The sequence below is a fragment of the Zootoca vivipara genome, chromosome 13 (genome assembly GCF_965207765.1).
Source record: "Zootoca vivipara chromosome 13, rZooViv2.hap1.1, whole genome shotgun sequence".
Taxonomy (NCBI): Eukaryota; Metazoa; Chordata; class Lepidosauria; order Squamata; family Lacertidae; genus Zootoca; species Zootoca vivipara.
In genome coordinates this window covers 32,672,622-32,693,849 of record NC_142596.1, presented here as the reverse complement: position 1 = coordinate 32,693,849, position 21,228 = coordinate 32,672,622, and the positions used below count along the sequence as shown (strand labels likewise).

General features: G+C 45.2%; 1 protein-coding gene across 4 annotated transcripts in view; it reads left to right on the top strand.

Annotated features, from left to right (window-relative positions):
• Positions 1–21,228, top strand: part of RBFOX1 (RNA binding fox-1 homolog 1) — an 882,054-nt gene that overhangs the window by 721,478 nt on the left and 139,348 nt on the right. For all 4 annotated transcript variants that reach the window (XM_088656526.1, XM_035132149.3, XM_088656525.1 and 1 more), the window contains exon 4: positions 2,376–2,618. In XM_088656526.1, coding sequence (XP_088512652.1) covers positions 2,376–2,618 — 243 coding nt within the window. The remainder of the gene's footprint in view (positions 1–2,375; positions 2,619–21,228) is intronic.

The following is a 21,228-nucleotide window of genomic DNA, read 5'->3' as shown; positions in this document are numbered from 1 at the left end:
AAGAAGAGAGCAAGGAGTCTACAAATCAGGAGATGAAACAGTCATGTGACAAGGCCTGGCTTCTAGCAACACTTCCTGGCCAAGCTTGTTCTTGCCTCTAAACTGCAAGAAAACACAACTTGCTTGGCAGAAGCTGCGTCAAATAAGCCTATGCAATGTTCTAGCAGCTGTTGGTCCTCTGACCCAATGTCTGGGACCAAGCAGTTGGAAGTATATCAGCAGGGATACACAGTCTGTAATTTAAGGTTTAATTCTGTTATAAGTGTATGACAACTAGCAACGAGGATGCTGGGTGGAGGTGTTGGTTAGCAACCAGGCAGAGTGGCATGAACTTTGCTGAGGGAACACATGCTCTGATTGACTGTGTAGTTCTGAGAGAGTTACCCTTCTGTATGTATCATTGAATGTATTTTTGCTATATGTACAAGGCCTGAGGGAAGAAATGACAAAACCTTTTCTTATCAAATGATGCACAGTTTTCAATCATTTAAAAAATTTTTTGCTCAGTTTGCACTCAGTGTTAGCAGGATTTCTCTCTCTGAAATCAGTCTGCATTATTCAAAACTGTATGTGAAAACGTGTTTACTGGGAAAATCCACACTAAAATTGTAATATTTCTTTCATCTGGATTAGGTAGCTGTTTTAAAAAAATGTGACTTGCTTCAGAAATGTGGAGAGCTGTATTTAACATTGGGGAAATGAGAGAACCAAAATTTACAGATTCTTTCATTCCTAATTTTAAGGAAATGTGGTTAGGGTTTTTCTGGGAGAATATTTTTTTTTAATGGACAGACGAACAAACCTTGCAAGATTCGACCAAATAATGCCTATTTAAACACACACACCCAAGGAAATCTACTGGTAGACATTGGTACGACTAGTTTGCTTTAGAATCTGAACTTAGTGGTCTTCTTGGGAACTCTCTCTTAGCACTGTGCATTATGTCTCTTGGAATAGCTCAGTTGGTAGAGTGTGAGACTCTTAATCTCAGGGTCATGGGTTCGAGCTGCACATTGGGCAGAATATTCCTGCGTTGCAGGGGGTTGGACTAGATGGCCCTTGTGGTCCCTTCTAACTCTACAATTCTATTATTCTTGCTTCAAAGTGTGCTAAGGCAGCCCTCCTGGATTTTGAGTCCTGCTCACTCCGCTGAGTGTGGGCACCAAAGTCCTGCCCATCTGCACATAGATACAGAGAGATCAAGAATGAATGACGTATTTTGTTTTATTATTGCAAAGGGGTGGGAGTGTTGCGTAATGTTGCCTTTGGAGTGAAATAAGTTGGAAGTCACCAGTAAAGAAATCGTACCAAAGCTCACTGCTCTTAATTAAATATTAGCTGTAATTAGCACTAAGAGTGTTCTGCTACGAATATTAATTCTAAGCTTGTGAAAGGGCTGTCATTGTTAATGAGAAACAGTGGGGGTCTCTATAACATCTGTTTTAGAGCTCAAGGTAGCATAGAACTCTTTAAAACAAATTGCACCTAGACAATCATTCCCCGTCTCTCTTGTTTCCTTAACGGCATATTTAAGATATAGCAATAGATGCATATAGCAGACTTTCATTCCATTTTAAATAATTAATATTTCCATAACCCCTTGAGTCTGCTTTCCAAATATTAAAAGCACTTTTGTGGAATTTGGAGACCAAAAAGCTCTGCCCACTTTTGCATCTGACCTTCACCACCACCACCATGTTGTGATCCCCAGAAGGTTGTCAGTAAGGGAAGCTGGCCCTCAGGCTCAAAACGATTACCCAGATCATTGAAGTGATTATTGGATTATTGGGACTAGGCCTGTCCCATCTAGTCCAGCATCCTGTTCTCATAGTGCCCAACCAGATGCCAGTGGGGAATCAGTGAGCAGTACATGAGTACAAGAACACTCTATGCTTTTACATGCCAGTGGCTAGAAACCACAGGAGAGGAGAGGACTCTTCTGCTCAGATCCTGCTTGCTTGCGGGCTTCCCATGGGGTCATCTGTGAGAATAGGATGCTTGACTGGATGGATGATTGACCTGATCCAGCAGGCTCCATTGTGCTTTTCTCTGTTCAGAACAAAAGGAAGGGTGCTTATGCAATCGTGGGATCCAGTGAAATGTGGGCGTGCCTTTTTCGGGGAGTGGGGGTTCATATAAGAGAGGCCAAGCCAGTGCAAACAGGAACTGAGCAGGAAGATTTTTGCCATGGTTATAACTCAACCCATACTTCTTATGGGTTATAGCCCATACTTCTTGGCTGGAGAGACTGGGAAGGCAATATCTCCAAAGGGGGAGGACTGAAAATCTGCAACAGTTCAGGAATGAACTGCAGGGCAAGCTTAATAATCTTACCTCCCTTCAGTTTGTTTGTTTTTTATCTTTCCCCTTTGCAGGGTAATCAGGAAGCCACAGCACCTCCTGACACAATGGCACAGCCTTACGCCTCGGCTCAGTTTGCTCCTCCTCAGAACGGCATCCCCGCAGAGTACACCGCGCCCCACCCTCATCCGACTCCCGACTACACAGGCCAAACCACAGTTCCAGAGCACACATTAAATATGTACCCACCTGCGCAGACGCACTCTGAACCAAACACAAGTGACACAAATGCACAAACTGTGTCAGGCACAGCCACAGTAAGTATATATATATATACTGTATATATAAATATTGTCATCAGCAATGCAGTCTATATGAACAACCTCCAACCCTTCTAGACTTGGGGCTCCATCAGTGGGGTTTTGAGCTGGAGCCTCAGGAAGAGTCTCCAGCTCAAGCTTCTGTTGACCTGGTAAAACCAGAAAACTGAAATCTGAGTATTGAAATCTGACCTGTCCAATCCAAAACTGAATGCTGCCTGAATAGAGGTAACAGATTGCTTGTGTGCATCGTTTTCTCCCCTTCCTCCACTAGCCTAAATTTTAGTTTGTGATTTAATTGGGACAGGGATCTCTTCTGCTAATCTGAATTTGTTAAGTGCTGTGTATTTGGAGTGTGAAGTATTCATTTCAGTTGTTATGATTTACCACCAGGCCTTTAAAATAATACCTGGCTCTGTATGTGTGAAGCATGGCTTTCCATCTAAGGTGCTGGCATGTATTTATTCTGCACATGGTGTTCACCTACTTATGTGTGAGATTAACTGTGCATAATGCTATAATTGTCCCCTGGTTTACCACAATCATTGACAGAACATTGATGTGCTAAAAAAAATATATTTGACATATCATGTTCCTAGTGTGTGGTTCCTAGTAGCTCTCTTTTTTTGAAAACTTTGGTCTCCAAGAGATTATTAGGATGGCATCTGGTGGATTAAACAGCTGGGTGTTACAACCTTTTTGCCTCAGTTATTGAGAATCGGTGCACTGCATAATGAACAATTATGCACCTAATTCATACAGAAGGTAGGAGGTGCTTAAAATATTATTTATTAGGCCCAACATGTTTTGAATAACACCATCCTCAGGAGTTTCTGTATAACTGAAATATCTCCAAAGGCTTGTCACAAAATAAAAAAATTCCTTCAGTAGCACCTTAAAGACCAGCTAAGTTTTTATTTTGGTATGAGCTTTCGTGTGCATGCTCACTTCTTCAGATACACTGAAGATACACTGCCAGTGTATCTGACGAAGTGTGCATGCACACGAAAGCTCATACCAAAATAAAAACTTAGTTGGTCTTTAAGGTGCTACTGAAGGAATTTTTTTTATTTTGTTTCGACTCAGACCAACACGGCTACCTACCTGTAACTTCAAAGGCTTGTGTGTAAATTGATTGGCTTTAACACAAATATGCCGGTGGCCACAGTCACCATAAGGTTTTCCATAAGAACATAAACAGAGACCCATCAGAGCAGAAGAACATAAGAAGAGTCCTTCTAGATCAGATCAACACTTGGGCTTCTAGAATTAAGCCAGGCTCCCGCCCTGATTTCCAAACATGAAGCTCTGATAGGAGACACTCAGGTTTCCACTGGCTTCAGATTCCTTCTGTTTCCAGCTGGACACTTTAACCCGCCAGCTTCCTGCCTAGTAAATCATATTTCAGAAGGGGAGACAATATTTTTCTTTAATTTAGTCTAAATCAGAATGAACTGATGCTGACTTCTGGACCCAGGAGGTGTGGTGTGCGGGGAATGAGTATTTCAACTGTACACTGTGTGAATGAGTTGCTTTTATATGTCCTGAATCTTGCAACATTCAGCTTCATTGGATGTGCATGAGTTCTAGTGTTATGAGAGAGCAAGACTTTTCTCTACCCACTTTCTCCATGCCATGCATAATTTAATAAACTTCAGTTATGCTGCATCTTACAGTACTTGTGTTTTCTCTGAACTAGGAAGTCGCAGATGCTGTAACCCTTCTTCATAGGAGAGTTGCTCCACCATTTTGATTATTTTGGTTGCCCTTTATTGAACTCTTTCCAACTCTACAATATCATTTTTGTAGCGACTACCAATTGTATTTATTGGTTTTCATTCCAGAAATAAGCAAAATCCAGCAATTTCCACTCCCGTTTCCATTTTTGTGAACATTCTCTGACATCCTAGCTCCAGCTGGCGCTCTCAGGGTTCTAGCGGAAAAGCAATATAAATCCTGCACACTTCAAGTTTGCCCACCCCAATCTACAGTTCCTTCCAAATAGACCTCTTGTCATAACCCCCCTCACACACACACAAAATATATCACTGAATATAGCAATGAAGTGTGGATTTTTCTGTTGTTTTTTTGTGACCATTGCAACATCTGCATTTCAAATCCAAGCCACGTTGTCACCAGTTTATGAGCTACCCCAACCCCCATTTGTTTTGGTATGTTTCATATCCAAACAGTGCATTTTGCTTCACTTTGGCTTGTTTTTTAGAGCTTTCAGGAGACATTGTGGGTCTCAGGATGTGTGGCATCAGGCTTTATTAATGGATTCATGTCTGGTAAACAATTCAGCCTCTGCAAAACAAACAAGCAAAATGTTCTCGCTTGTATCCAAAAAGTGCTTTACCACATTTGAAAGTCACGATCCACTTATGGAAGAGGCCCGTTTTCCACACTTGCACCGGAGGACTGAATGTATGAAAACTAGCTATAGCCAAAGCTCTGCTTCCACATGACAATCTCTTGTATGAACAGAAGCATGCAGAACCTATAAGGTTACAACATTTGAGACTTTCTAGTTTAGGAGGGGGAAAAGACGAGTGATTGGGGACATGGTGCACATGTATAACATTGCACATGATGTAGAGAAAGTGGATAGGGATAAAAACTTATCCCTACCCACTTTCCCCTCTCATTCATAACTTCTGCCTCTCTCATAATAGTGGAACATGGGGCTAGCCAACAAAACTGGATGACTTCTTCACACAGTACCGTGTTTCTCATATTATAAGACACGTCTTATATTTATTTTTTCCTCAAAAAAACACACTATGGCTTATTTTCAAGGGATGTCTTATTTTTTTCCTCCTCCTCCTGCCGCGGCCGGCATTGCTCCTGCGCCTATCACTATGTCTTATTTTCGGGGTATGGCTTATATTCCTTGAATGCTTAAAAATCCTGCTATGGCTTATTTTATGGGTATGTCTTAAAATATGAGAAACAGGGTACATAGTTGAGCCATGAGATTTTAATTAACAGAATGATGTGAAAATGGGATGGAATGGATTTCTGAATGAACTAATGGGAAACTGAAATGGACAGGAAGTAGATTCACCCATCAATTCTTATAGTGAAGGAAACTTGCTAGTAATTTAGATGTGCTGTCCCTTATTTTGCTGGATCTGATTCTACTTCTGCTTACATCAGAAAGGAGTAAGGTTAAGAACCCCACCTCATATACAACATTTTTTTAAAAAAGTTCAGTGTATGAAAAGTGTGAAGGTTCACGAAGCAAAGTAAGAAGGTGGGGGTTGCACATGAAAGCAGGTTCCTGATGTTTAGCCAGTTGTGTGCCCAATGAAACAAACATGTATTACAGTTAAAAAGCATCATCATCATCATAGGCACTGAGCAGCATTTTAAAGGGGTTGGCTACATTATATTGCTTTGTAACTACATTGCATGGTGTGGGAATGTGCATCAAAGAGTCTGCTAAATTGCCCCACAGATTGGAAACTAGGCTGTGTTGATCTGGTTTAAGAAACAGCAGCAACAGCTGGATGTCAGGAACATGATCATATTCATAGGCAAAAAGATACATAGTAATGAAGAGAATGATAAAGAAATTGTTTCTGTTATCAGATGAGAGTGATAACGGCTAACACATTATTGCCACTGCAAACAGTAAAACAATGTTCTCAGTGAAGTCTGGACAAAGTTAAGCTCATTCAGTTTCCATCAAAGTGTTTAGAGGAACAAATCTGTCAATGTTGATGACCCTCTGTTTCTCATTTCTTCAATCTCCACTTTGGCATATTTCCACAACTGTTTGTGATCTTCACGAAAAATCATTAACATTTTTCTGTGCATTTCTCCTAATAACCAGTTTTTGAAAGCAATTTTAGACAATATGATGCATTTGGGTGTGTAATTTCCACTGATAAATTTCCACTAAAACACACACACACACACACACTTACTTTACGCACACTTCCCACTAATACAGGGGTGTCCAACTTCCAAGAGACTGCGATCTACTCCCACTTGCAGTGGGATGTACCCATAAATAAACTTGCAGTGATGTACCCATCAGATTGACATTTTTGGGGGGTGGATCGGCCAAAGTTGCTGCGGGGTTGTTTTTTTTTGGGGGGGGGGGATTTGGTTGGTTGGGAAATGTGAATTTTGAAGGCTAGCCACTATTTTGATTTACACACAGATATGCAAAGTGTGAATCAATTAGATTTACTTTAAATTGTGAACCAAACCAAATTTGTCAAAGAGTTAAACAAAGGCTTAGCTTCAGCTGGATCACACTGAATTAATTACCGGTATTTGCTTTTCTCTCTAATTTTTTTAAAAAATCATATTAATAGTAGAGATGTTGGAGAATTCTGATGAAAATGTAAAGAGGAGTAGAGAGTGCCAATATTCGCTTATTTGTTCCATGTCTGGAACAAAACTCAATCCAGTGAATACAATAAATATTCGTTGTTGTTTTTGTTGTTGTTGTCAGTCTGCAAATTATACTTAATTGACATTTGCATTGAATTTCCTTTGCCTTGAAATGAATAGTGTAGGATAGTTAAACAGTGTAATTTATATAATGTACATCATTTCATCACAGAAGGAAGCAAGGCAAATAATGAAAGTTTTGCAAGAAGATGAACTGTGGCAGAATGGAAACAATGCTGCATGCCGTGAATACAGGGTGGAAACCACCCTACTTAGAGACACCCGTGATTGAACTTGGGAGCTTCTGCAGCAAAGGAGATGCTCTAGTGCTTAGCTGCAGCCCTTTCCCATTTTGTTATAGACAGTAGTGCAGTGGCAAATTCAGAAGTGCAAGGTCCCTTCATGATAGTCACAGCCATGCCCCCTCACAGGCACACCCCATCTAAGATTATGATAACTAGGGGTGCATTGCAGATGCCCATGAGTTCCCTTTCTGCTAGATCTACTAATTTCTGTGCATGTGCATGGGCAAATGATTCTGACTGCTCCAATATCTTTTCTTGGAGTGATGTAATCTGTGCTTTCCTTGTATTTCCATTGGATGTAACAGGGCTTGCACCTCTTTCCCTTGAAACCGAAACACCCTGTGTTTTCAGTGTTGCTAAAGGTTTGGAGCATATAGAACAATTATTCCTTAGTGCTTTTCCTGCTTCCCTTATTTAGAGTGACCCTAGGAGCCAGTCCTTAGTGGCTGATACACCTCTTGTCGTTCTGATTGGCTCCAATCAGCACAAAGGGTGAGATGACTTCTCAGTAGCTAAAAACTCCATTTTCATCCTGATCAGGTAGCTCTAGGACCTGCAGACAGGGACCCCTTTGACACTAATCTCCCACTGTGATCTTGAACCACTACACTACGTATAATTTATCTGACAGCTAATAGCCTTAAGTGGCACATACCTGTGTAACACCAACAACTTTACAGAGCTCATATCCACCTACTTCCTATACTGGTGCTCCTTTGTTTTTAACTGGACTGTGCTTCACATTTCCACGTTTCAGCTATTCTTTGCACATTTAGCTATTGTATTACTTACATATCCTTATGTATTGTATTACCGGTTTTCAATATTGGTGGCTCCCACTGTTTACAATGCACTTAAGGTGTTAAATATTTCTCAGGGGGTGAGGAAGAGGGAGGGGGGACCAAACCCCCCAAAGTTGTGTATTCTGCTGAATAAACAAACCACTAGTTTCAAAGCAGACTTAGTCAAAATGAAAGAGCTAATTTATAGCTTAAATTGCATCTGACCTTCAACATCTTGGCTTCACATTATAACACTTTAATTAAAATTGATTCTTCCCTAGGATTATTATGTGAAAGGTAATTCCCCTTTTTGCTAAATGCGAAGAGGGATATCTCTTCCAGGTTAAGCTCAGTTAATGATGGCTCCCCCCAACTTTTGTAATTGGCAGGCTGGTAGTAGTTTGTTTATGGGTAGAAAGAAGTTGTCAGTTGCAATGACACTTACTAAATTGCAGTGAAACCTTGCAAGTGGAGTCCTTCACTTCAGACTGCCCCCCCCACCAGCCCTGCTCTCCTGGAGAATATATTTTGGGCCTTGGTGCTATTGAAGGTCTGGAATTTAGATATTTGTAGGCAGCACAGAATGAGAGCAGTGCAGGAAAATAGGTCTGTATGTGAAAGCTTTATTTGTGCAGATACTTGGGGCGTCTTCTTAAGAGGGAAGAGAAATTCAGTTTGTGTGAATTCCAATGAGATGACCTGACCCACACCTCCAGGACGAATAGATGGATCACAGAGGAGGCTGGTCCATTAGGGCACAAGGGGCTTTGCCCCAACCACCTTATTCTGTCCTCAACTACTGTTGGCCTCCCTGCCTTCTGTCTACCAGTCTCAATGGGCACAAGTCACTACTGGTTTGGAACTCACAGAACAATCCAAATTCCAGCTAGGCAGCTGGAAGAAGTCAGGGGGTGGGCAGGGAAATCGCTGTACCAGCATAACACATTTATTCTTGCTCCTGTCAGGCACAGATATATGCAAGCATGGGAGTGAGCACTTTAAATAAATAGATATGGAAGATCTGCATCCACATACAGGATCATTCAAGGCTCCCTCCCTCCCTCTCTCTCACACTTAAACAATCTGCCCCTTGGTAATGAAACCATGTAGCCCTAATGTTGTTGTGATGGAGCAATTACTTTGGAAAGAAGAAAAGAAGCAAGGAGAGATGACTACAAAAGATGCTAATTCACAGAGGGGTTCATAATGTTCAGATCGTAATATAAGAATATAAGCAGTGCCGAAAGGGGAAGTGTATTTCTGCATTTTATGAGCCACTTTCATAATTCCTCCTCTGCTGATGCAATGTCACCACATATATTAAATAGTGATATTACTCAGTGAAATAGAATAAGCGTTGATATAAAATTGCCCCATCTGCAATTGAATTTGCCATCACTATTCTCCTGGGTTTGGTGATTGCAGCAGTTTTATATGCTATCTTCCTTCCTATACGGTTGCTAGTCCTCATTATAAACAGAAGGGTTGAGTTTATTTATACACACACAGAGAGAGCTGAGAACCAGCCACTGCCTCTGTAGATGGCTTCAGACACATTTGCCCAGGTGAAGTGTGGGTCTGCACATTTGGAATTCCCATCAAATAAGAGTGGAAATTCATGAGTGAAAATCCTTCACCTCATCAGTAAAAGCTGGGCAGGAGGTCCATTTAGTTCTGAATCCCTTGCCTTGCTTGTGCACTTACTAATCTGGTTTGGGTGCAGCTGAATCTGTATTATTGCTAGCCTGAAAAAAAGATACTATTCTTACTCACAAGTAAGAGTGTCTGTCATGGTGTTTTGGATGGGTCAGGACAATTGGGGTGAGGTCTGGTCAAGTCTGAATGAGAGATGGCCTAGGAATCGCACAGACCTTACCAAACTTGACTTCAGTTTTCAGTTATGTGAGGAAGATGTGTGCTAGATGTAGCCAACATGGTACTCTCCAGATATTATTAGACTGCAACTCCCATCAGCCTGAGCTAACATAACCAGTGATTGGGGATAATGGAAGTTGTAGCCCATCAACATCTAGAGGACTGTTTAGTCATATGCTAAAGAATAATTGACATCTGCTTTGGGATGACAGGAGGGAGCATTCCTCCCAGTTGGTTTGTTTGTTATGGTGCATTTCAGGTCCTGCTTCTTGTCTTCCCATAGGCTTCTGGTTGGCCGCTGTGAGAACAGGATGCTTGATTAGATGGGCCACTGGCCTAATCCTGCAGGCTCTTTTTAAACTCTTACCTTCACTGTGGCATGAATGATTCTGAGCCAGCAGTTTCCACCAGTACCTAGCACACTTTGACTTTCTTTGAGGCAACAATGGCTTATTTGTGTAATTGTCCTCCTTTGCAGTGCTTGTGTGTGTTCTGCACCTTAATCAACAGCCTTTTATCTTTATTTTTACTTTGATCATCTCAAAATAGCAACACACCTACCAGAAAGCAGGGGAGGGGAGGGGGAAAGGGTAATTAAATTTGGCAGTTCTTTTCTGTGTGCTGTCTTGTTGATTTTGTTGTTGTTGCTTGAAAGTGCATCTAAAGGTGTCAACCGGTGTTTAATTGACTAAGCATTCACGTAAGATCCAGCTGTTTCTGAATGCAATCTAAATATTTTATGTGGAAGTGGTGTGCACAAGGATCAAAAATATAATGCCAATAGGCTGGCACAGCTATATATGGTAAATTCTATGCTTCTTTGGTCTAACTGCAGTTGGACTCCCAATGGGAACACCCTGCAATATTTTACATAAAATGTTCTGAACATCTCATGTAAGTATTTGTAATATATTGGAGAGGCTGCCAGTACATTCTCTGCTCTGACCACAGGGGGCACTGGAGTTTAGGTTGCTTGTTATACAAGGGTCAAGGTGCTAAATAAATTTATCATGCTGTTGAAACATGGATGGCCCCAAATTGACCAGAATAAACCTGTGCTACAACTGAGGGCGGGCACTGGAAATCCAAAGTGGCTTGGAGGAACCTGATGTGGGCTTAGAGCCCTACCCCGATGTCAGTATCTTTGTGCATGTACAGCCACAGACATCATGCCCGTTAGTCTGAAATGGAAGCACATGTTTCTGATTTTCTCCTTAGAGCGCCAGAGGAGAAAAGTAGCATGGGAGCAGGCTCTTGTATGAAACGCTAAACTATGGTTTAACATTATGTCTGAAAACAGTTCTGCTATTTTCACTGTGCTGCTGCCTGTTACCTTAATCTATAAAGTTATTGGGTTTTGTATTGTTTAAACTGAATATGTTTCAATGCTGCGGTAAGTCAAAGGATAGGATATAAATCCCTTAAATGAGCAGCAGCCAATGTGCTGCCTTCCAGATGTTCTGGACTACGACTCTCCTAGTGAGAGACACAGAACCTGAGAGAGAAAGGAGAATATATAAAATTCAATTGAGAAATAAGGGCCCAATAAAGCAGCAGGCTAAGGACCCTTGACATGAGAGAAAGCCAGGATGAGGACTCTAAGAGCTAGTCAGTCCTTGCTCATGATGGAACCAATGCTCAGATCCATGCAGCAGTGGTGTAGAGCAGGGCCCTGTCGGTGGCGGCTCCTTTCCAACAGATATCAGATTGCCTCTCACACCGGCAATGTTCTGAGTGTACTTCAAAGCGTATTTATTTCACCACACATTTGCTGGTTAATTTCACAGGGTAGCAAGTGTGGTGCTGTTGTTCTTCTATATGTTGGCACTATTGTTTTCTTACATTGCTAATGCTTGTTTTATGATGTTTACATATTGCCCTGATACTTATGTAAGTCTTTTGTTAAATAACAGGAGGACAGGAAAAAAGGATGTAAAACCCACAAAGTTGGGACATAGAAACCATAAAGAAAGGAATGAACTGAAAGGGAAATAAAATTGAGAGCGAAAATGGGTGAAGAGAAAGCATTTGTATTGTGAGCTAGAGTGGCTGATGGGAGGACATGAGAGGAACCCTGCTGGATTAGCTCAGAGGTCTGTCTAATTTAGAATCCCATTCAATGAGTAGTCATCCAGATGCCAAGGGAGACCCGCAAGCAGAACCTGAGCACAACTGCAATTCTCCCTACTTGTGAAACTGATATTCACAGGGACACTGACAGTGGAGGTGAAACATAGCTATCGTTGCTACCGTAGTAGCCATTTGTAGCCTTCTCCTCTAAGAATATGTCAAATAGGAATACTGTATGAAGATCACAAACTGAATTGGAAGAACCACCTGCCAACCAATTAGCAGCAGGCCCCAAATATATTTGTTCTAGCTTAGAGGAACCATTCCATCATTTCATTAAAATGTATCCAGGCAACACAAAATGTATAGTTGTTTAAAGTGTAGCTACTCTAGGGTTTTATGAGGTTTTTTTATATAAAAATAATGATGGCCAAAATATAGTTGCTCAGATATATATCAGCTATTCCATTTGAATAAATCCTTATGAGATCATAAATGCTTGTGGAACTAAAGGTTAATGAAGTGTGGAAGATTGTAAAGCACAGAAAAGAACCTGGTAGATCGTAAATATGCATTTGTTATTTTCAGTGTGAATGATACCCATTTGCAAAAAGAAAAAAAAGAGGGGGTGACAGGGGAGGGGGTTATTCCAGCATTTCCTACACTGAGATCACGTGGGGGGAGCACTGTTGCTTGTGGGCTTCCGATGGGTAAGTGAGGGACCACTGTGAAAACAGAATGCTGGATCAAACGGGCTACTCAGTCAATCTAGAACAGGCATCCCCAAACTTCGGCCCTCCAGATGTTTTGGACTACAATTCCCATCATCCCTGACCACTGGTCCTGTTAGCTAGGGATCATGGGAGTTGTAGGCCAAAACATCTGGAGGGTCACAGTTTGGGGATGCCTGCTTTAGGGCATGTTTGTAAGAATAGGGTGAGCCTGTGACCTGATTCAGGAATTAAAGTATTTGCATGTTCAGACCCAGAGACCTCCCCCCTAAATAAATTCACACTTGACTCAAATTTTAGTTTTGGTTTTTGGCAGAATTTAGGCCAAACTTTATTGATTACAGAAAGTGAGTGGTTGCATAGGCTCTGGTTTGACTAGCTCCCTGCACCCTTGCAGGTAGCACTGACCCAGGGCACCAGCATGGATCAGCCTAGGGCGAACACCTGGATAGGCGAAAAGCCGGGAACAGACTATGTCTGCCACCCAGATGTCCCCCTGGACTCAGGCATGGGCACAACCCCCTCTCAGGGGTTGACCAAACCATTTGAGTCGCTGGATTCCTTTAATGGCATATCCTTCACATAGGGATGGCGAGAGTGCCTATCCACAACCTTACAAGTTGTGACGATTTGCTACCCAGCAGGTGAAACCCAAATGGCAACAGCCAATCAGACAAGTGGGGAAAATTCCTGCCACACCCCCATCCCAATGGCACACGACGGCATAGCAAGGTCAAGGACAAAAGCCCTAAAAGTAGGGAGAGGTGGGTGGGTGTTCTGAATGCATGCACCAAAAGAGGAAGCTCTGGGTCACGTGCATGGGTATATATAGGTCCCTCGATCCATTTGGATTGCGCCCCATTGGCCCCCAACATCGAGGGACCTATCTATTGGGTGTTGTGGCTGACCAATCTTACCCACCCACAACACAGGGGATCAATCTCCAGGTCTCACCGCAACACGTGCCCTCTTTTAGGGAGGACACGATTTACCATCACAAAATGGCCAGGTTGCCCAAGTAAGCAATCACTGGCCATTGTCAGGTATCCTGGCAGACAGGATTTCTGTTGTAGACTGCCTCCTTCTGTGATGTATGTATGATGTTTTTGCGGTGGTCTTGAGCTACAGGGTGGACTAAAGACATGCCCTAAAGACATGTAAGCAAAAGACAATGGACAGGCTTTCCCATTTTCTTCCTCCTTGCAGAGAAACATTTGAGGTCAATTTGGGAGAGTCAAAATGGTTTCAGGATTGTTCTCCTGTACTATTTCAAACACGTGGTTTACATACTTATGTATGCGTTTACCTTGTAAATTTGTGAACATTTAATTTATATATTTGAGACCTTAAATTCTTATAAGAAGTCCAATATCCCATCTAGTCCAACCTTCTGTACTCACAGTTGCCACCCAGATAATCATGGAAATCCCACAAGCAGGACCCAAGCACAAGAACAATCTCCCCTCCAGTGGTTTCCAGCAACTGGTATTCAGAATTATTACTACCTCTTGCCATGGAGGCAGAGCATAGCTATCATGGCTGGTAGCCACCAACAGCCTTCTCCTTTGGTTTTTCTTTTCTTTTCTAGATTTGTTCAGTTTTCTAGAAAACGTACATCAACATTCCCTGGGCTGGTCCCTTCTAGGTTTTGTGAAAATCAGCTCAGCCCCAAGTTGGAGAAGTTTGTTTTACACTGAGGGAAATGCAGCGAAGGGAAGGAGAGGCTCGGAGCCCCCAAAGTTTTGCTTATTTTCTGGTTAAACTCCTCACTCAGCTGAAATGTCACAATCTGCCCCAGTTGAGTCTGCTTTAGAATTTAGGTCCAATGGATTCCACCCCCATCTCTAACTATCAGTGTCTGTATGGCTTACCACCTGAGAACCACCGATATACTGCCTTAGTGATGGAATAAAAAATGGGATATAAAATTAGTTGCATTTAAATGTTCAAATAATTGGTGTGGGTTTTTTTTATTTCAAAGATTGTTATAATTAAGGGGCTGCAGTGTATTCTTATATATCTAAAACAGCAGCCAGTAAAAATAAAAGAAAGTTGGAAAATGGTGTGTGTGTGTGTGTGTGTGTGTGTGTGTCCACACACTAGCATGTCTGGAAATAATATGGCTCCTAATGGATTTTGAGGGGGTTGATTGTATTTTTATGCAATCGGTCAAACTAGAAATCCAAATAATGAAACCCCAGCGGGCCAGTATATCACGTTAAGGATTTATGAATCATATTGTCAAATGCTGTTTTGTATTACAAAGTATGGGATTTTGATGATAACATGGAGAAAGCGCCATATATTAGCAAACTCATACTGGTTTTATCAGGTTATGAGGCATTTTGCATCTTGCTTCTGGGCTGAATTTTCTTTCTCCCTTTCTCTCCTTATTTATTTTCTCCCCTTATATTATTTTCACACTGTATTATGAATCATCCACAGCTGTTTGACTCTGCCAGCTACATGACTGACTGTCGCTTGACAATGAGCTTATTCTTTTTCATATATATATATATATATATATATATATATATATATATATATATATGAGAGAATATATGAGAGAGAGAAATCAGGGATGGAGGAATTGCCCCGTTTCTGGGTTGTGTCACTTTCACATGTTTTCACCTAAAAGTTTGTTCCACATTCCCATTATTTCCACTATTATTATTATTATTATTATTATTATTATTATTATTATTAATTAAATTTCTATGTCGCCCTTCATCCAGGGATCACAGGGTGGTTTACAATATAAAAACATTCCACATTAATGTATGTTCTTTAAAAAAGCACAAAAACACATATTTAAGTATGTGTGTGTGTTCTCTGAAATTGTGCATTTATAAACATATTTGCTCTCAGAAATATATACACACAAACACATATTCAGGGACTATGGAATCTGGTGGGTAATTTAGGCGGCATTCCTAACTGCACTAACTTACCCAAAATGGCCAATGGCTCTCTGTGGGTTGCAGAACAGTCCTTTCCAGCCATAGTTAGCCATAAATAACTGGGATCTTTTGCTTGCAAAGCAGATGGTCTAATACTTTGCTATTGGCATTCTCAATATTATATGGACGGGAAGGGGCCCTTGTTTTTTTACTTGGGGATCTCTTTGCCACCAAGACTCCCCTGCCTTCTGGTCTTGTAATTCCTGTTGGCTGTAAGAAGAAATCAGTATTCCAAGTCTTGCCGCACAGTTTGCGAACAGCTCAATAAACCTACATGTAGCTCATATCCTTTTCTAGACAGAATGAGCTGGCTTTCTTTACTGCCTCTCTCTTTCAGGCATCCTGCCTGTGTGTTAAGCAACTGGAAATGACCTTCTGAATTTTCATGCCCCCCCCCTTCCTGTCCCTCTACTTTTTAGTGATTCATTTTTTACACTTGTTAAAGAACTTTACGAAAAAAAGGGAGGGGGGATATCTTAAAGTACTTCCCTATGTTCAGTACATTGACATCATGTGCAAAGTCCTGATGTGTTAAAGGATAACAAAAGCTAAAGACAGTTCTACAACGTAGAACACAAATGTCAATACATAATGTCACAGTGGCCGGAGTGGGCTACTTCAGAGTAACGACGCTACGCAGCTCTGCATTTTATTCTTTTATTGGTGCTGCGTATTTACAGTGCTGAAGTCATTGCTATTTACACGGAGTGATGTGGTCAGTCGGTTTCAGAACCTCCGAATGACTTTTGGCGCGTCTTTCCCCAACACAAAAGCCTTGGAAGCCCCATCCTCTTGCCCCTCCTCTTTCTGCGTAGTTCCGGAGTTGGGGGGATGGGTCTCCCCCCCTTATTTGCCCCTTCCTGTCCCACCTGGGACCCTGGCTCCGCTACCTTGCCTGAGCCTCGGACCCGACTTCCTGCTTCCTCACTGGAATCGGAGCTCCCTCTGCTTTCCCCTGTGCTCGGGGATGTGCTTGAACTCAGGAGGGGAGGGACTTCGCGATATCCCCTGTCCCTCACATCCACCCCCCTCCCAAGCTCTCCTTCTCCCCTCCCCAAGTCCCCCCCAGGTGTCGGGGACGACTCGAAGCCTAAGAACTCAGTACCTTCCGAGCCCGTCGGTGTGAACACCTCCCCCCAGTCCTGCGAGCCCCCCCCTTCCGCCTGGGAGGACTGGAATCCCAAAAAGTCCGTGGCGTCCGAGCTGGTGGGGGTAAAAATGTGCTGCCAATCTGCTTCTGCCTCTGACTGGGTGGATCTCGGTGACACCCATACCTCGTCTCCCGGTTCCTCAAACTCCGCTTCCCAGCGCCATGGTGAGCTGCTCTCCCGTGCCTCCTCCTCCTCCCCCTCCCTTTCCATGTGCCAGGGCTTGGGTCTGTGGGGAAAGAGGGCGTGAAATTCTTCCACCAAGAATTCCTCCTGTATCTGAGTGGCCGGGACCCATTCATTCTGGGACGGTGGAGCATCCTCCCATGCCATGAGGTACTCCAGGCCCCCCACCCCTCTCCGTGAATCAAGGATGGCCGTGGCCTCATTGAGTTGCTCCCTGCCGCCCCTCTCCCCCCTCCCTCGGGGGTTCGTTCGCTGTCTCGGAGCCTGTTGCTTTCCCTGTACGGCGACAGCAGCGATCTATGAAACACTGGATGCACCCTCATGTCCTCTGGCAGTGCCAGCCTGTATGCCACCGGGTTGACCTGTTGCGTGACCGTGAAGGGGCCCAGCCATCTGGGTGCCAGCTTTTTGCACCTCCCTCTGGTGGGAAGGCCCTCCGAGGACAACCAAACCTTGTCCCCCACCCTGATGACCTCCCCTTGTCGCCTGTGGCGATCTGCCCCCTTTTTGTACGCTTCCTTGGCCCTCTCCAAATGTTCTCTGAGCTGCTGGTGCACCGTCTCCAGTTCCTCTGCCCAATCCTCAGCCTGTGGGCCCTCCTCCTCCTCCTCCCCCTCCCTCTCTGGGAAAGATCTGAGGTCGCGCCCATAATTGGCCTTAAAGGGCGACACCCCTGTGGAGACGTGCACCGCATTGTTGTAGGCAAATTCTGCCAGTGGCAGGCGATCCACCCAGTCCGTTTGCCGCTGGCTGACGTAGCATCTCAGGTACTGCTGCAGAATGGCGTTGACCCTCTCCGCCTGTCCATTGGTCTGCGGGTGTCTAGCCGTCGACAAGCTGACCTCCACCTGCAGGAGGTTCATGAGCCGCCGCCAGAACCTGGAAACAAATTGGCGGCCACGATCCGAAAGAACCCTTAAAGGTAATCCATGCAGTCTGAATACGTGATCCACAAACAGTTTGGCTGTCTCTTCTGCAGAGACCGCCCTGGCACACGGTATAAAGTGGCACATTTTGGACATGAGGTCCACCACCACCAACACTGCGGTCTTGCCCCTGGAAGAAGGCAGATCTGTGATGAAGTCCATGGACACCACTTCCCACGGCCTGTGTGGCGTGGCTAAGGGCTGCAGCAAGCCCGGTGGCGCTGCTCTGACCACCTTTGCCCGCTGGCAGGTGTCACAGCCCCGTACATAGTCTCGAACATCTTCCCGCACCCCTGGCCACCAGAAGTGTCTCATGACTAGGTGAGTGGTTTTGTCCCTCCCAAAATGACCCGCCGTTGGGTTGTCGTGCATCTGCTTGAGGACCGTACGTCTAAGCTGGGTGGTGGGCAGGTACAGTGCACCCTTGTAGAAAAGCAGCCCCCTGCGTTCTGCAAAGTCTTTTGCCTGCTCCCCCCCTCTCAGTTCTCTGAAGATGCGGTTGGCAAATTCATCCGCTGCCGTCAGTGCTGTGAGTTCTGCCTCGCTCACCACTGCTGCTCCGCAGGACCATGCTGACGGGGGGAAAATGTGCCTGGGTGCCGGTGGCGCCTCCTCCATGTACTCTGGCTTGCGGGAGAGGGCATCCGCCCTGACATTCTGCTCTCCCGGGATGTAGTGTATGGAGAAGTTGAAGTTCGAGAAGAACTCTGCCCACCGTATCTGCCGCTGGTTGAGCACCCTGGCAGTTCTCCAGAACTCCAGGTTCTTGTGGTCTGTGCACACCTGGATGGGGTGCTTGGCGCCCACCAGGAAGTGTCTCCAGTGCTGGAACGCAGCGTGGATCGCAAGAAGTTCCCGATCAAACACCGTGTAGTTTCGCTCTGGCTGGGTCAACTTCCTGGAGAAGAAGGCACAGGGTCTCCACTCTCTGTTGGCGTCCAGTTGCAACAAAATGGCGCCCACAGCTTTATCAGAAGCATCTGTCTCCACGCGTAGGGGCGCGTCCTGAACCACGTGGAACAGGTTCTGGTCTGAGGCGAACACCCTCTTGAGGCTTTCGAACGCTGCTTGCGCCTCTGGTGTCCACCTGAACTTCTGCTTGCCTCTCAGGCAGTCAGTGATGGGAGCCGTAACGCGAGAGAAGTTCTTGATGAACTTCCTGTAGAAGTTGGCGAAGCCTAGTAGGCGTTGGGCATCTTTGCGCGTCCTGGGGCTGTGCCAGTCCAGGATGGCCTGCACCTTGTCCTTGTCCATCGCCAGCCCCTTGTCTGACAGCTTGTAGCCCAGGAAGTCCACCTCCTTGGTGTGAAACTTGCACTTCTCCAGCTTCACATACAGGTGGTTCTCCTTCAGGCGCTGCAACACCTCCCTGACATCTTTCACATGCTGCACTGGGTCATCGGAATAGATAAGGATGTCATCCAGGAAGACCAAGCATTTCCTGAAGAGGAGGGACCCCAGGACGTGGTGCATGAAGGCCTGGAAGCATGCTGAGCCCCCTTGCAACCCGAAGGGCATCACCAGATATTCAAAAGAGCCCAGAGGCGTGAACATCGTGGTTTTCCATTCATCGCCTTCCCGGATCCTGATCAAGTTGTACGCCCCCCTCAGGTCTAGCTTGGTGAAAATCTTGCCCCTGCGTGCCGCTGTCAGGAGATCATCCACTCTGGGCATGGGGAAAGCCACTGGCTCTGTCACTGAATTCAGCCGTCTAAAATCCACTACAAGACGGCGCTGTTGCGTGTCTTTCTTGTCCACCCAGAAGACCGGGCTGCCCCCTGCTGCCTTGCTTTCTCTGATGAACCCCCGCTTGAGGTTCTTGTCGATGAAAGCGCGCAGATCCTCCAGTTCCTGGTCTGACATGGCGTACAGCTTGGCTGGGGGTATAGTTGCCCCTGGCACCAGGTTGATCTGGCAGTCAAAAGGCCTGTGCGGGGGTAGGTGGTCGGACTCCGCTTCGCTGAAGACCTCCTGCAGGTCCCAGTACGGCTTGGGTATCGCCTCACCCCCTTTGACGTGCATGGTGGCCACCGTGGCTATCGGAGGCCCCTCCCCTGGTTGGTGCTGCATGCAATGTTCCAGGCAAAAGTCCGATCCAAAAGTGATGCATCTCTGGTGCCAACTGATGGAGGGGTCGTGGCGCGCCAGCCAGCTCATGCCCAAGACGATGGGGGGGTCTGAGATGGTGGTGACGTTGAATGCCAGTGTCTCTGAGTGCCTTCCCACCGTCATTCTCATGGGGGGGGGGTTTGATGAGTGATGGCCCCTCCCAGCAGCTCTCTGCCGTCAATGGTTGCCACGTGCAGAGGAAAATCCAGCTGCAGAAGCTGGATCTGGTGCTCTTCTGCAAAGTTTCTCGAGAAGAAGTTCGCTGACGCCCCACTGTCAATTAGGGCGAGGACCGTCAGGGGATAGCCATTTGGGAGCGTGAGCGTCACTTCTAGAACCACTCCTGCTCTGGGAGGGGTGGGCTGGCTCTGCTCCTCTCTGTGCGGGTGGGCGGGCTGGGGCTGTTGTCTGCTGACTGTGCCTGGCTGCTGCCCCTTGTCTCCTGCAGCCAGGCTTTCCCGTTTCCCTGCTGTGGTGCTGCGTCAGTGGGGGAGGGCACAACCGTTCCCGCCTTTCCTTGCCACTCCCTGCGATGTGGGCAGTCTCTGACGAGATGCTGGGGGGAGTTGCAGAGAAAGCAATTCCCACCCCTTCCCTCCTTGCGTCTTGGCGCCGCTGGGGTTTGAAAAGCCCGCGCGCGCGCGCTATCAATCTGCATGGGTTCCTGGTCCTGGCTGGCCCCAGGCGTGGCTTGAAAGGGTTGTTGGGGGAGTGGCTTCTCCTGCGACCGTGGGAACCAAGCCCGCTTTGCGCGCGTTGCTTGCTTGTCGCTCCACCGGGATTCCTGTCTCACCCCCACCGCCAGAGCCGCTTTGCTCAGCTGATCCATATTACTGGGCTTTGGACCTCTCGAGAGCTCATCCTTCACCTCCTCATGCAACCCCAAGTAGAACGCCGCTTGCATTGGGGGTGACTCTAGTTCCCACCCCAGTCTGTGCACCAGCATGGTGAATTTCGCCCAATACGCGCGAACTGTCATATTTCCTTGGCGTAAATTATGAAGTTCCTCCTTAGTCTGGTCCATATGACTATCGGACGAATACATCGTTTTCAAACCTTCTAGAAATAGTTTGACATTCTTCATGCAAGGATTCTTTGTTGCGATTAA